Source organism: Rhagoletis zephyria, unplaced genomic scaffold (assembly GCF_001687245.7).
Source record: "Rhagoletis zephyria isolate East Lansing unplaced genomic scaffold, Rhagoletis_zephyria_1.1 Rzeph_scaffold_01837, whole genome shotgun sequence".
NCBI classification, from domain to species: Eukaryota; Metazoa; Arthropoda; class Insecta; order Diptera; family Tephritidae; genus Rhagoletis; species Rhagoletis zephyria.
This window is the reverse complement of record NW_016158921.1, coordinates 5,904-18,133: the sequence shown is the minus strand read 5'-3', so window position 1 is coordinate 18,133 and position 12,230 is coordinate 5,904. Positions and strand designations below refer to the sequence as shown.

The following is a 12,230-nucleotide window of genomic DNA, read 5'->3' as shown; positions in this document are numbered from 1 at the left end:
GCTCTACTGATACTACCTGTTCAATGTACCTTGATCATGATTCTTTTCCTGACGTTTGCCAACATTTTAAAATCATATAAAAAATGAAGAAAATTTAGTTGCAGCTGCTGCTATTGAATGCATGTTGGAGTGTATATATACTCGTAAGTATGTACATATGTATGTTATTTGAAAGGATTTTTTGCTGAATGCCTTTGCAAATATAATGCGTGCAATAAGACTCAAAGAACAACCTAAAATAAGAGTCCGAATGTAGTAATTTATGAGGCCGATAAGAGCCTCAAAAATAGTCTGAAATGGTTCATATATGGTGAGGCCAAAAATTGTTTTAAAAATAGTCCAAAATGAGCCGTATATGAGGCCAGTAAGAGCCCAATATGACTCATATTGTGGCTCATATGATGAATTTAAGCTCATATAAGTCGACCTTCGGAGGAAGGAAAACACCCTCATATCGGACTCTTAAATAAGCTCATTATGCACGTAATGGCTCCGAAATTGGACTCCTTAAAGACTCCAAATGTTTGCCGCGAACAAAATTGTTCACAATTGTTGTTTTAAAATTATATTGATGGCAAACGTCAGACTGCCTCTCAATGGTTTTACCTTGTTATGTTTTTATCATGGTACGTACGTACGTTTGGGTAATGCCATACATATTGGCGATGGCAAATCGAAAAAAAATTATTGTTGTGTAGCACATCACTCATTCGCCATGTCGTACTTTAAAGTAACCTCTGCAAATGTTAAAGCATTGATGTTTTCGTTATGTAGTTATACTAGAAAATAGTATGTATTCTAATAATGATACATGTTTTTCGTTAAAACTCAACTTTATACCATAGCAAAATGGAGAGATGATACCACACATATGCCTACACACGAAGCTCTAAGCATATGCATGTAAGCACGCTCTTGTCCTTGGCCTTATTCATCTGAACGACTACATACGGATGTCTATGCATCATTGTCGTAAAAATAACTGCAAACATTGCTGATAGTGCGCGTGTGTGTAAGTGCGCGTGTATTTACGTATGCCACCAATAAATGCTTTATGCTTTCGCAGGCACAACGGCTCTAGCGCACAAACTCGCGCACACACACAAATACAGTACATATAGGCATATAAGGAAAATTAAAAAAGTCGACTAAATATGTATGCAAATTAGATATTCATACAAAGCAGTACTCACTCTTCAATTAGCGCATTATCTGCCACTGCTGTTGTCGCCGTTGACTGGCTGCTGGATGTATCTTTGATCAATGTCACCGCGGTACCAATGCCACGCGCCACCACACCGACATCTCCTTCCAAGTCAAAGCATTGCGTATAACCAATAACGGCATTCGCGCCCATATTAATGGCCTTGAGACCCATTTTTCGTTGTACCTTTTTGAGATGGTGAAAGATAAGGAAGAACAAAATGCAATGAGCTTACAAGACAAGCAAAATATGTAATTATACAGAAAACACTTACTTGTCCCGACAATTTCAGAAACACAACCTGTCTGGCTTCATTAGAAGCGCGTGGTGTACGAATCTTATCTATCCATTGATATTCGGGATCATCGTTGACCACAAGCTCCTCAACGAAACCGTGTATCATCTGCGCGCGATAGCCAAATGGTATACATTGTGCTATAAATCGAATGCAATTTTCATTAATATATATATCTAAAAAAAAAAAAGAATTGTAACATCTTACAGTGGAAGAATGGTATGCCACAGGAACTCTGCCTGAATTTGTTTAAATCAGAAAATAGATCTACTTTGACAATCACATTGACTTCACCACGTATACCATGCATTGTATCGAAAACTGGTATCCAACCAGATAGCACTGTCCCCTTTCCATGCGAAGTCGATCCAGACATTTCCAAGCATAATGGATTCAAGCTTATATTCACTTTGCCAATAGCATCGTTTGCAGAATATGTGTCATAATCCATCAAACGTATTTGCAATGGTTCATCTTGCAGCTCGGCATCGTCCACCTCAAACCGAAACCTGGACAAACAAAAGCGCAAGTAAACAATTGAGTATGCATTAAAATATACATATGTATGTATAGAAATACTATGTATATAAGTTATACTTTTGTGTACACTCTCATACAAGTTACAATGCAAGAATACCACCGTTTAGTTAAGGAATGCAAGAATTTATTTCTAGCTTGATACCAAACATTTACGTAAACGTCTATGCCCATGTTATCTTCAGCTTATTATCGCTACACATTCTCTGATAGCATTTCAATAACATGATTTAAAATCAAGTTTTTCCAATTAAATGTACCCCAAAAAAGATATTCATATGTAGCCATCAAGCCTAGCCCTACCGAGCTGCACCCACTTACCAGTCAGTATTCCACTGTGGATTTAAACTTTTACGACAAACGTCGGTTTTGTGAGTGACACTGCCCAGCTTTATTTCAACATATGCATCAGTAGTATCACTACTCCGGTCCATTACGGGCAAATTGCGACCCGCTTTGATTTTCACACCAACTTTGCCTGGCATTTTTCACAGCTGCTGGCTATCACTTTTGATGATCCTCCGCCTCCTGACTCGTTATAGTTTTCTTGTGCATACACATGCAAACACAAACGCCTCTGCTTTTTGGCAAATTGGTCTTTGATTTAACACGCTTTGCACGCAGTTTTACTCCCTTTGTTTCCAGCAATGAATCCCTCTGCCTTTAACCACTACATTCACGACCTACCACGAGAACGGAGACTTTCCTAAATTAAATAAAATGCAATTTTTAAATGTAATTATTATTAATTAGAGCAAATTAAGAGAAAATTGCACCTCCTTTTAACACGACCAGTTTATTGTGAAGGAAAATCTTTTGCACTGTTCCCAAAATATCCAAGAGGCTGTCAAACTTTGAGAACAGTACAGGGACCGTGTAGGAAATTCGGCAATTAGGCGCAACTGGATTACAAGTATAAAGCGAAGCGCACATTTGCGCGATTCTATCGCAGCGAATACGTACCGAGTACGCTGCAAGCTGCGTTTCGAACGCGTTAAAAGAGAGGAACATTGAATGTCCGAAAAATTCGCAGCGACGGAATCGAATTTATCGAACTAGCATTTTTAAGTTGATATCTCATTGGTCGCAGAAGTGATTCCTACACCATTCTCCTCATTTACTGAGAAATGTCAAAGGTTTTAAGTAACGTCAAGCGCAAAAAGTTTGTTGTNAAACCAAATATGATGTATTATGGAATTGACAAGGGATGACGGAAATTCGTTCCATAATACATCATACACCCACCCTGTCGGAAACAACAACAACCAAAAAGGAAAAACCAAATATTTTTTTTTTACATTTTTATTTATTTACTTTGTTTTGACAAACCGCCGTCAAACCTTCAAACACCCCCATACACAGCACAAATGGCTTGAAGCAAAGGGAAATTTCGCTTGGTTTGTCAAACCGCTTGTGTGGTGTATTTCGCTCTTAACGCAGTGGCAGTGGCACTGGCAGTTTTTCGAAATCAGCTGTTTTTTTAGCAAGAATAGTAGCGTTCTTGTACGCGCTAGTTCGTACCAGTTTTTACCAACTATCACGTTTTGCCGTTCTTGTACCCAAAAAACTGGTAAGAAAAGGGAAATTGAGAGCGAAAAGTGACATTTCTTTTTGAGGAGAAGTTGCTAGTTTTTACTGGATTTTACTGGATAAATTTTTGCTAGTAAGAACTTGCAAGCGAGAAAAACAGCTGATCGCATGTTGTTGGGTGGAACTGAAACTAATAAAATAAATGTTTATGAGGTTTTTATAGTTGAAATTGACAAAATAAACCTATTTAAACATAATATACATTGTCTTATTAGCAACTAGCTGCGAATAAACAACAAATTAATCAGCTGTTCGTAAAACTTGCAAATTATTACTGGTTTTGCGTTCTTGTACTTTTGTGCTATGAGAGCGAATTCTCAGAAATTCAGTTACTGGAGAGTTACTGGCAAGTTACTGGATAATTTGTAAAAGAACACAACTAATGATAGAATACAAGATTGCGCCAATCGAGCTGAGAGCAACTGGCCGTGACGTCAAAATATACCAGAATGAGAGAGCAAGACGAACTCGACAAGAAAAAGAAGAAGCATCGAACAAAAGGCAGTATTGCCAAGTTTTGAATTTGAAAAAGCACCAAATTTTTTTTGGTGAATTTTATGGACTTCACATGAACCAAAAATACAAGATCACGTAAGAACGCGACGTTGTATTTGTAACTGGTTTTGAGAAAAAAGTTTGGGAAAGCGGGTTCGTCAGCTGAGCGTTTGTTTACATCACAAGCACCACTATTTTACACTTTTATTCAAGTAAAGAAAAGTTAATTCAACATGACAACACATTTTAAAGCATTTTGTCGCATCATTTTACCTAAATTGTGCGTTTAAAGTGGCTGACAATAATTTTGGCTAATTTTGGTTTTCGTTGTTTTCTTTGCTTTGTTTAATTTTCGCTCGTTTTCCAGTGAAACAAGATGGCGTAGAACCCGCTAAAAAAATCGACTTTTTTCACTCTCTTGTTTTTACGTGATCTTGTGTCTTTCGTTCATGTGGACTTCATATGAATACATAATTTTATTGTAAGGATGCCGATTCAAATTAATAAAAATCAATGTTTCTTGCACAACGGTTGATTTCTTCTGGCATGATTGAAGGTGGTGCACATATTTCGTTGTCGCTTATGATTGTCACTTTGCCATGGTTTTGTTTAAATTTTTGTAAAATTGCTTAGCACACTTACGATTGCTATACATTTTGCTTCCATTTTTTTAAGATTTTCTAATTTGAAGTCTTCAAACTAAAAACAAAGGCACCAAAAAACGCACCAAGCACAAAACTCAAAAATTTTCGCATTTTGAATACCTACTAAATTTGGTGCGAAAAGCATGAAGTTGGCAACAGTAAATGTAAACAAAAGTATATTATGACGTCAGCGATTGGGTGGATGCTGTCAAATTGACGAAGAGAGGGTTAGCGGTCCGCGAATGGCGCGACCTTTATTTTCTGGATCGTGATTTTCACCAAAGCGCCTCAATGAAGCGCCTCACAACACAGCAGTGGCGGCTGGCAGTACTGCTCAGTTTAGCCCAAATTCTAAATTCACTGCCACTACCTTCGTCCAAGCAAACTTCGCATGCTGAATTCGACATAAATAAAATGCAGCCAACTTCTGTTCATGTCACTCAAGCCTAAAAGACAACAACAAAACTGTACACAAACAAAAGGGAATGTCAAAAAAAGCAGTCACTGACAACGCCACATTATGTAACTTCAAATTTTGTGAACATTAATTTCTCAGACTTGGCAACCATGTCCAAACGAGGCGGTCAATCGGGGACCACATGCAACCCTGTTTATTAAAAATCGATATCGAATGCGACGCCATATTTTTTCACAAATTTCTTCATGTGTGTTAATTTTTTCTGCTCTTGGAAAATTTAAAAAAGCGTGGAATTAAGTCCTGAATATAATATGAAAATACAAGAAATCTTAATTTAAGTGTATATTTTAGAATATAAGTCAAAAGTGTGTAAAATATAAGTGGGAAATACGAAATAATTGCGTAAGAAAATTTTCACTTCATCCGGTTGCCGGGTTGACTGCTGTATTGCAGCCCATAAAAGTGTAGAGAAAAGATATTTTTTTGTGTGCTCGAAATTTTCTGTATTATTTGTAAGTGCAACTAAAGTTAATTTAAAATGGAAGCAGCACCCGTAACAATGGTTGCACCGATGGGTACACCAGTACCACGTGGTGGTGGTTATCGTGGCAGAGGTGGACCAATGCGTGGAAGTTTTGAACGGGGTCGCGGTAGAGGCATGGGTCGTGGCCATTATATGGGTCGCGGTGGCGGCATGATGGGCGGACCGCCACCACAAGGTATGGGACCAGGCGGCCGTGGAATGCGTGCGCCTAGAGGGTCCGGTTATCAAGGTCGAGGAAGTTATATACCACGCGGTGGTGGCCCGCCAATGCGCGGTGGTCGTCCACCAATGTACGCCCAGCGTAAGTACAGCAGTATTAATTAGATATATATTTTTTGAAAACAAAATTCCACAATACACACAATAGCAAAGCAACATACGGGTGCTGAAAACAATAAAACAGTTTCACCTGTACCAACAGCAAGCTCGGTCACACCAGTACCAATCGCAGACGGCACAGCGCCAGAAATCGCAGCAACTAATAGTGTTGCTGTAGCACCGGAAGCCGCAGTTGCGGCCCAAGTACCCATAAGCTCTAATGGTGGTATGAGTAGTCTACCACCAAGGGGACCACCTCGGGGTCGCGGTTCATTCTCTCGGGGACGTGGCGGATATAATCCACACTTGAATGGTGGAATGCATGGAATGCACCCTGGTGCAGAACACGGTCAAATGCCAATGCGCCGTGGTGGCCCACCACGCGGACGTGGAGGATACGGTCAATCGATGGCTCGATCGCCCATGCATTCACAGCCACACAGTGCTAATACCCAAATTGCTCCGGTACCGTCACTAAAGCGGGGCGCACCCGGTGGTCCCCCAGGTCCCAAGCGTGGGCGTTATGAAGGAGGTCCCTACTCACAAAGACCCATGGCCCCTAAATATCACCAACCTATGCAGCATGCAGCACCAATGGCTCCACCATCAAGTTATGGTGCTCCACCCAGCCATCATCAACATCAACAAAGGTACAGTTTATTGTATACTTTTTTATTAAATTTTCAGCAATATATGTCATGTTCACGTATAATTTCAGCCATCACAGCTACGCAACGCATGATCAATCTCAAGCTGTCGACCCGTATGCCCAATCTTATGCAGCACCAGCTGCACAAACATACAATGGGTATGGACAAAGCGGGTATGCGTCTTCAGCACCACAAGCGAGCAGCGCATATTCAACACAGGCCACCGAATACGATCAAAGCCAATACCAGACTTATGGGTGTGTATGATTTTAGATTTTCGGGTATAAGTTAATAAGTTACCGAAATATGTTTATTTTTGGCAGCTCGAGTAGTTATGGTACTCAACAAGATACGCGATATCAAACATACGGTCAAGATTATACACAACAGTATGGCGCGCCTGCTGTTGATTATAACACTGCACCGCAGGCGGACTATTCGCAGCACGGACAGCAGGCCTATGATGAACGCGCTTATGCTGGTTATGGTAAGTGTTGTTAATGCTAAGAATAAATATTTATGAATCAGTGCCTATACGAGGGTGGTAGAACCTTTTTTTTTATATTCCAACATTTTTGCTGGGTTTCAATTGCAAGGGGTATCTAGTACAAAGAAAATATTGAAAATAATAATTTAAATTATGGACGATAGCAAAAAAGATTCGTCTCATGGAATTTTGCATTTTCATGTAGAAAGAGTTGCAAAGTGAAGAAGCCAATGTTTTTTATATGTGGCTTGGCGTAGCCGAAAGCAAACAGTGGTGAGAACACCATTATATGAAAGCTAAAACATTGCTCTAAGTCACGCAATTATTGAAGAAATGGAGGATGACCAAGGATTCAGAAAACAAACCATGTGTTACCAAGTCAGCATTAAAGCAGATTTAATGAACTATGTAAAAATTTTAAATTATGTGAGCAAGAGGTGGTTGCGTTTGTTCTCTGTTGTTGTAGCAGCATACAAGTTCCCCAAAGAGTTTTTGAGGAGTGTTGCTGGAGTGTGTCAGTCCTTGGCGAAACATAAATCAGGGTCGTTCCGGTTACGTAGACCCGACTGTCGTGGGAACGCGCGTTTGTTCCTCTGTTTTATATCAGTTATGGTAAAATTAAATCCTTTATTTTTACATTAGGATGAAGTTTCTAATTTAGCATAATCCGATTTACGACAAATATGTGCAGTTTTCTTCGATAACTTCTTGCCATTTTGAAGATAGTTCCAATATGCTGTTTTCATAGAATCTCTGGTACCTAAACTGAAATGTGTCGGTGGAAATTCGCTCCATGAGGTTTTTTTTTTGCGCTGGTTCGGTTCGCACCCACCCATACATCGAGTGGTAAGCTACTGTGCAATCGACAGCTGTCGGTCGCTTTCGACGATTTCAATAGTTTTATCGATAATACAAAATTTGAAACCGGAACAGAATCGACGAAACAAAATTTGTGCGTGATTGGCTGTTACAGTATCAGGTCCATAAACACTTTACATTTTTAGCTGCCTGGCTTGCGTTTTGGTCTTTATAGAAGAAAAACTACAAAATGCATTTGTATGTGCAGTTGTGTTAAAAAAAAAAATAGTTAGTGCGACGGCGCAGAATGATAAAAACTATTTTTTGACATGTTCTGCTTCACAACTTGTTGTAGAGTTGTGAAGAAATATTCGATTACTATTGAAATTAATATTTTAATATAACAAACAGGAAAGTGAAAGTGAAATAGAAATCGACACTTATTTCATTTTGCCATTTTATGAGGTATTTCCCATCATGGTATTTCCCTATATGCACCACAAAAAAAAAAATGTGGGGCTTAACTTGAGAAACTCTAAAATTTTAAGGAAATAAAAATGTCTTCATAATTAGGTGTTTTTAAGTTATTTGACTATTTTCGAATGCAATATTACTTAAAAATATGTGTGTATGTATTGATAAACGAGAAGTAAAAATTATAGAAACAAATTAAGACAAAATGCACAAAAAAACCTCTGAAAAAATTGTTTTGATTGTACTTGTATCAATAACTGAAACAATAGTAAACTTTTGGTAGTCTGTGTTAAACTACATTCTTAAGCGATCGGCTGTAAGTGCAATTTTGTGGGTTTGGCTCCTCGGGATATTTGAAGTGGTTCGAATGTGAAATTCTTCATAATATCATATTTCCTGATGCAAGTTGCTGAGCTTTGAACAAAACATTCAAAAGGTTTTCTTAATAGATACGACCCAACAGAATAATTGCGTGGGCCTTAAATTTAAATTAATTAAATTAAATTAATTAAATGTAGTACTATTGTTTTGTTTAAGCCCTAGTTTATAAAGAAACCAATATTTTTAATATATAAAACCTCAGTTATTTTCGAAATATCTAGAATCCACTTTTATAACATTTTTATTGGCATCCTTCATTGGAAACACTTGAGTTTCTAGTTTGTTAGGAAAAATCCAGCAGCGGTACTATTTTTTTGAACACAGAAAACGAAGTCAAACAAACACAAATTTATCATAGCACTTTTCGTACGAAATCTCCTTGAAACTATATATTGGGAAAATAATGTATTTCTACTTGTAATCTCTATGTACATAAGAGTTGTGCAAAATACAAAGGAAAATCAACTTTTCAGAATTTTCCCGATGTCACTCCAGAATAGAAGCCGCCTAGTTTTTGAAGTTTTCCCATATATTTTAGCCGTTGTTGTTGTTGTTGTAGCAGCATACAAATTCCCCAAAGACTTTTTGGGGAGTGTTGCTGGAGTGACAGTCCTTGGGCAGATATAAATCTGGGTCGTTCCGGTTACGTAGACCCGACTGTCGTGGGAACGATATTTTAGCAGTGCTGTAAAATCGTTAAAAACAAACACCTTTTGGAATAAGAATATTTCTCTCCAGAAATCGTAAAAAAAAAATCAAAGTTAAAATAAATTAATGCATATTTTTACTTTAAAATTTGACTAACCTTTTTTTTTTAATGTGAGTCATGTGGTTACGAGCACAAAGTAACAGGTATTTTCTGCATGTAAAATATATAGAAAACTTTAAAGCCCCGGCGGCGCGGTTTATTAATTGCACAGCTTTACAAAAAAAGTATTGTGTGCTTTTGACATCACACTTTTTACTCTACTAAAAATCTTTCTCGTCGCAATTGCATAAAATTTTAATTGCAAATAAATCTCATTTTAACTGCAAATTATTATTTCTAAGACAAAATAATCGAAATTACCACATTGTGCTTAGTTAAAGACCAATAAATATCTAGCTGTTGTAACTATTTAGATTTAGATTTACGTTATTTCCGACTATGCCTGCTAACCCAATTGTTATTTGTACCTGCTCCCACCCGTATACAGATTCACAGTATCAACAAAGCTATTCAAACGCAGCTGGTTATTATTAAAAGCGCAGTCAATGGAATGGAATGCGCCGTTTGATGGAACAGAATTCAACGCTGTGCGTAAAAAATTACAACTTTCCCGTTATAAGTGGAGAAAGAAATCACAACAACAGCAGCACGTGTGCGGTGTTAATAAAATAAGAAAGTAAATGAAAATGTAGGAGTTTTATGCCAAATATGATGAGCATATAAATTAACTTCAATATTAATCGCATAGAACGTAAGTCAAATCACTTAATCTAATCACTAAAAAAATAAAATAAGTAAAAAAAATGTCATGCGGTGATTCAAAGAACTTCCAAACTGGGAAGTTCTGTGTACAATTTAGTACGCCACACGTACGTATAATAAACACCCATCAGCAATTAGTAATTGAAGAAAGAAATCTATTCGATTTAAATGTTTAGTGTTAAGGCAGGAGAGTAATCAATTAATTTTTGTTGAAACCTACTTTACAATAAAAGCGAAAAATGTACCGCAATTTCCCGCCATTAGCTTCCCGAAAATTCCTTAATACCCGACCTTAGAAAAACAGCAACAACAAAATATGGACAAAAGCAGAAACTTGCTCTGCAAATATTCAAAAAAAAAAACAAAAAATAAGAATAAAATCGTACCAGTTATTTTAGCTTATATTTAAGGCTAAGGCTATACTATTGACGAATGATTTCTGATTTATATATTTTAAATATTTGACTAGAATACAATTTTTTGAATGACTATGCAAATAAAAAGAGAAAAACATGTGAACCCCACATTAAATTAACAAATTTTTTAATTGCAAGTAGCAATCATTCATATCTATTATTTTGTAAAATATTGCTGAAATGCGATAACTTGAATCTAACAACGTAAGCATGTTCTTAATATTTGCGTAAGAAAAAAGTGGCTTAAACAATTTTTGCAGCTGCTATCTTATTGCATACTGCAATGTTTGCTTTCTTTAGTTGTAAGTTCTAATTGATATTTTCACGCACTGAAACAACAGAAAATTGTATATTTTACGGGAAATTGACAAACTATTTTATTTGTTTCATTACATAAAAAATATAGATATAGAATAATTTTTTTTTTATCAGGAATTATTATTCAGTTAAATTTTTACAAAAAAATTTGTATTTTTGTTCTCTGCAAAATTAAATATGTATCTATATGTACATATATATAGAAAATATATATCACAAACTATATCTGTATGTATCTATAAAGCAAATACACATAACTACATACTACATACAAACTATTGCATGGTAGAACATGAGCAGTTCAATTCTGATATAGAAAAGCAACAAAGTTATGTGTTTGAGAAGGCTGCAGCACATGCGGCTAGTATTTCAAATAATAGCTACGNAAAAAAAAAAACTTGCAATTTAGGGGAAATTGAGAGAGCCAAAAGCACAATTTCTAATGGAAAAATTTTTACTTGCGAAAACTTGCAAGTAAGAAAAACAGCTGACCACAAACATATGTTCGTGAATAAACAAAAGAAAATATGGTCTTTGTGAATCATTTATTAAAAATTTTATGCTTGTAAACAGAGAAAAAGGGAGTAAAGTTATTAAGTTAAGGTTGGTGGAGTTTATTTTTAGTTAATTTGCAGTTATTCGTTTGTACCCAATTTTATCCTAAAATATACCAATATAGACAAAAAATGGGGCACGCTGAAATGCAAATTGGGTAATTTTAAAGGAACATAAATTTGTTGGTAAATGAAATTCAATTATATGTTACAAAGGTTTTCCCTATCCAAAATCATTCAATTATAGAAATGCCAATGTACCAAAACAGAATATAAATTACCAAATGGACTACCTGTGGCAACTGTGGAAGTGAACAGCTGTTTCGAAACTTGCTAGTTTTTGAAAATTTTGTGTTTTCACAGTTCTATGGATATTTTTGTCTCTTTGAGAGCGAATGCTGCTAAATTCTTTAAATTTTTGCTGCTGTATAATTTTGTCTGGAGAATACGAGGACACTCGTATCGTTTAAAGATGGAGTTGAACCTTGCCGTTATGTAGCACGTAGCAATGCAAGTGCTTTTACTGCGCATGTAAAATGGCGAAAGTGAAGTCCCCTCTCCCGTGTAAACAACCGAAAAGTACTTTTTTACCATTTTTTTTTAAATCAATTTCGGAAACTAAACTAGGAAAGTTGG

General features: G+C 36.6%; 2 protein-coding genes and 1 long non-coding RNA gene across 4 annotated transcripts in view; 1 reads left to right on the top strand and 2 right to left on the bottom strand.

Annotated features, from left to right (window-relative positions):
- The window catches only part of LOC108365324 (uncharacterized), a 19,896-nt gene extending 17,003 nt beyond the window's left edge, over positions 1-2,893 (bottom strand). The window contains exons 1-5 of the mRNA XM_017619323.1: positions 2,813-2,893; positions 2,358-2,742; positions 1,707-2,008; positions 1,479-1,639; positions 1,194-1,390 (exon numbers count right to left, since the gene is read on the bottom strand). Of these exons, the coding sequence (XP_017474812.1) occupies positions 1,194-1,390; positions 1,479-1,639; positions 1,707-2,008; positions 2,358-2,521 (824 nt within the window). The 5' untranslated portion in view covers positions 2,522-2,742; positions 2,813-2,893. The remainder of the gene's footprint in view (positions 1-1,193; positions 1,391-1,478; positions 1,640-1,706; positions 2,009-2,357; positions 2,743-2,812) is intronic.
- Positions 2,894-5,378: 2,485 nt separating this feature from the next.
- Positions 5,379-10,621, top strand: LOC108365322 (RNA-binding protein EWS). 2 transcript variants are annotated; one of them, XM_017619322.1, is made up of 5 exons: positions 5,379-6,028; positions 6,149-6,695; positions 6,764-6,952; positions 7,019-7,182; positions 10,032-10,621. In XM_017619322.1, exons 1-5 carry the CDS (start codon positions 5,722-5,724, stop codon positions 10,076-10,078), a joined length of 1,254 nt encoding a protein of 417 aa, XP_017474811.1. In that variant the 5' UTR covers positions 5,379-5,721; the 3' UTR covers positions 10,079-10,621. The 2 variants fall into 2 exon arrangements, with proteins under 2 accessions (XP_017474811.1, XP_017474810.1); XM_017619321.1 differs by having other exon boundaries at positions 5,380-6,028; positions 6,095-6,695.
- On the bottom strand, positions 9,642-10,023 carry LOC108365323 (uncharacterized). Its single transcript, XR_001847909.1, has 2 exons — positions 9,905-10,023; positions 9,642-9,854 (listed from the first exon to the last, which is right to left on the bottom strand). It is a non-coding gene; the product is annotated as an uncharacterized LOC108365323 (long non-coding RNA).
- Positions 10,622-12,230: the final 1,609 nt, after the last annotated feature.

Coding starts and splice junctions, on each gene's coding strand:
- LOC108365322 (XM_017619321.1), top strand. CDS start 5,722: ATGGAAGCAGCACCCGTAACAATGGTTGCACCGATGGGTACACCAGTA. Junction 6,696..6,763: donor CATCATCAACATCAACAAAG/GTACAGTTTATT, acceptor GTATAATTTCAG/CCATCACAGCTACGCAACGC. Junction 6,953..7,018: donor AGCCAATACCAGACTTATGG/GTGTGTATGATT, acceptor TATTTTTGGCAG/CTCGAGTAGTTATGGTACTC.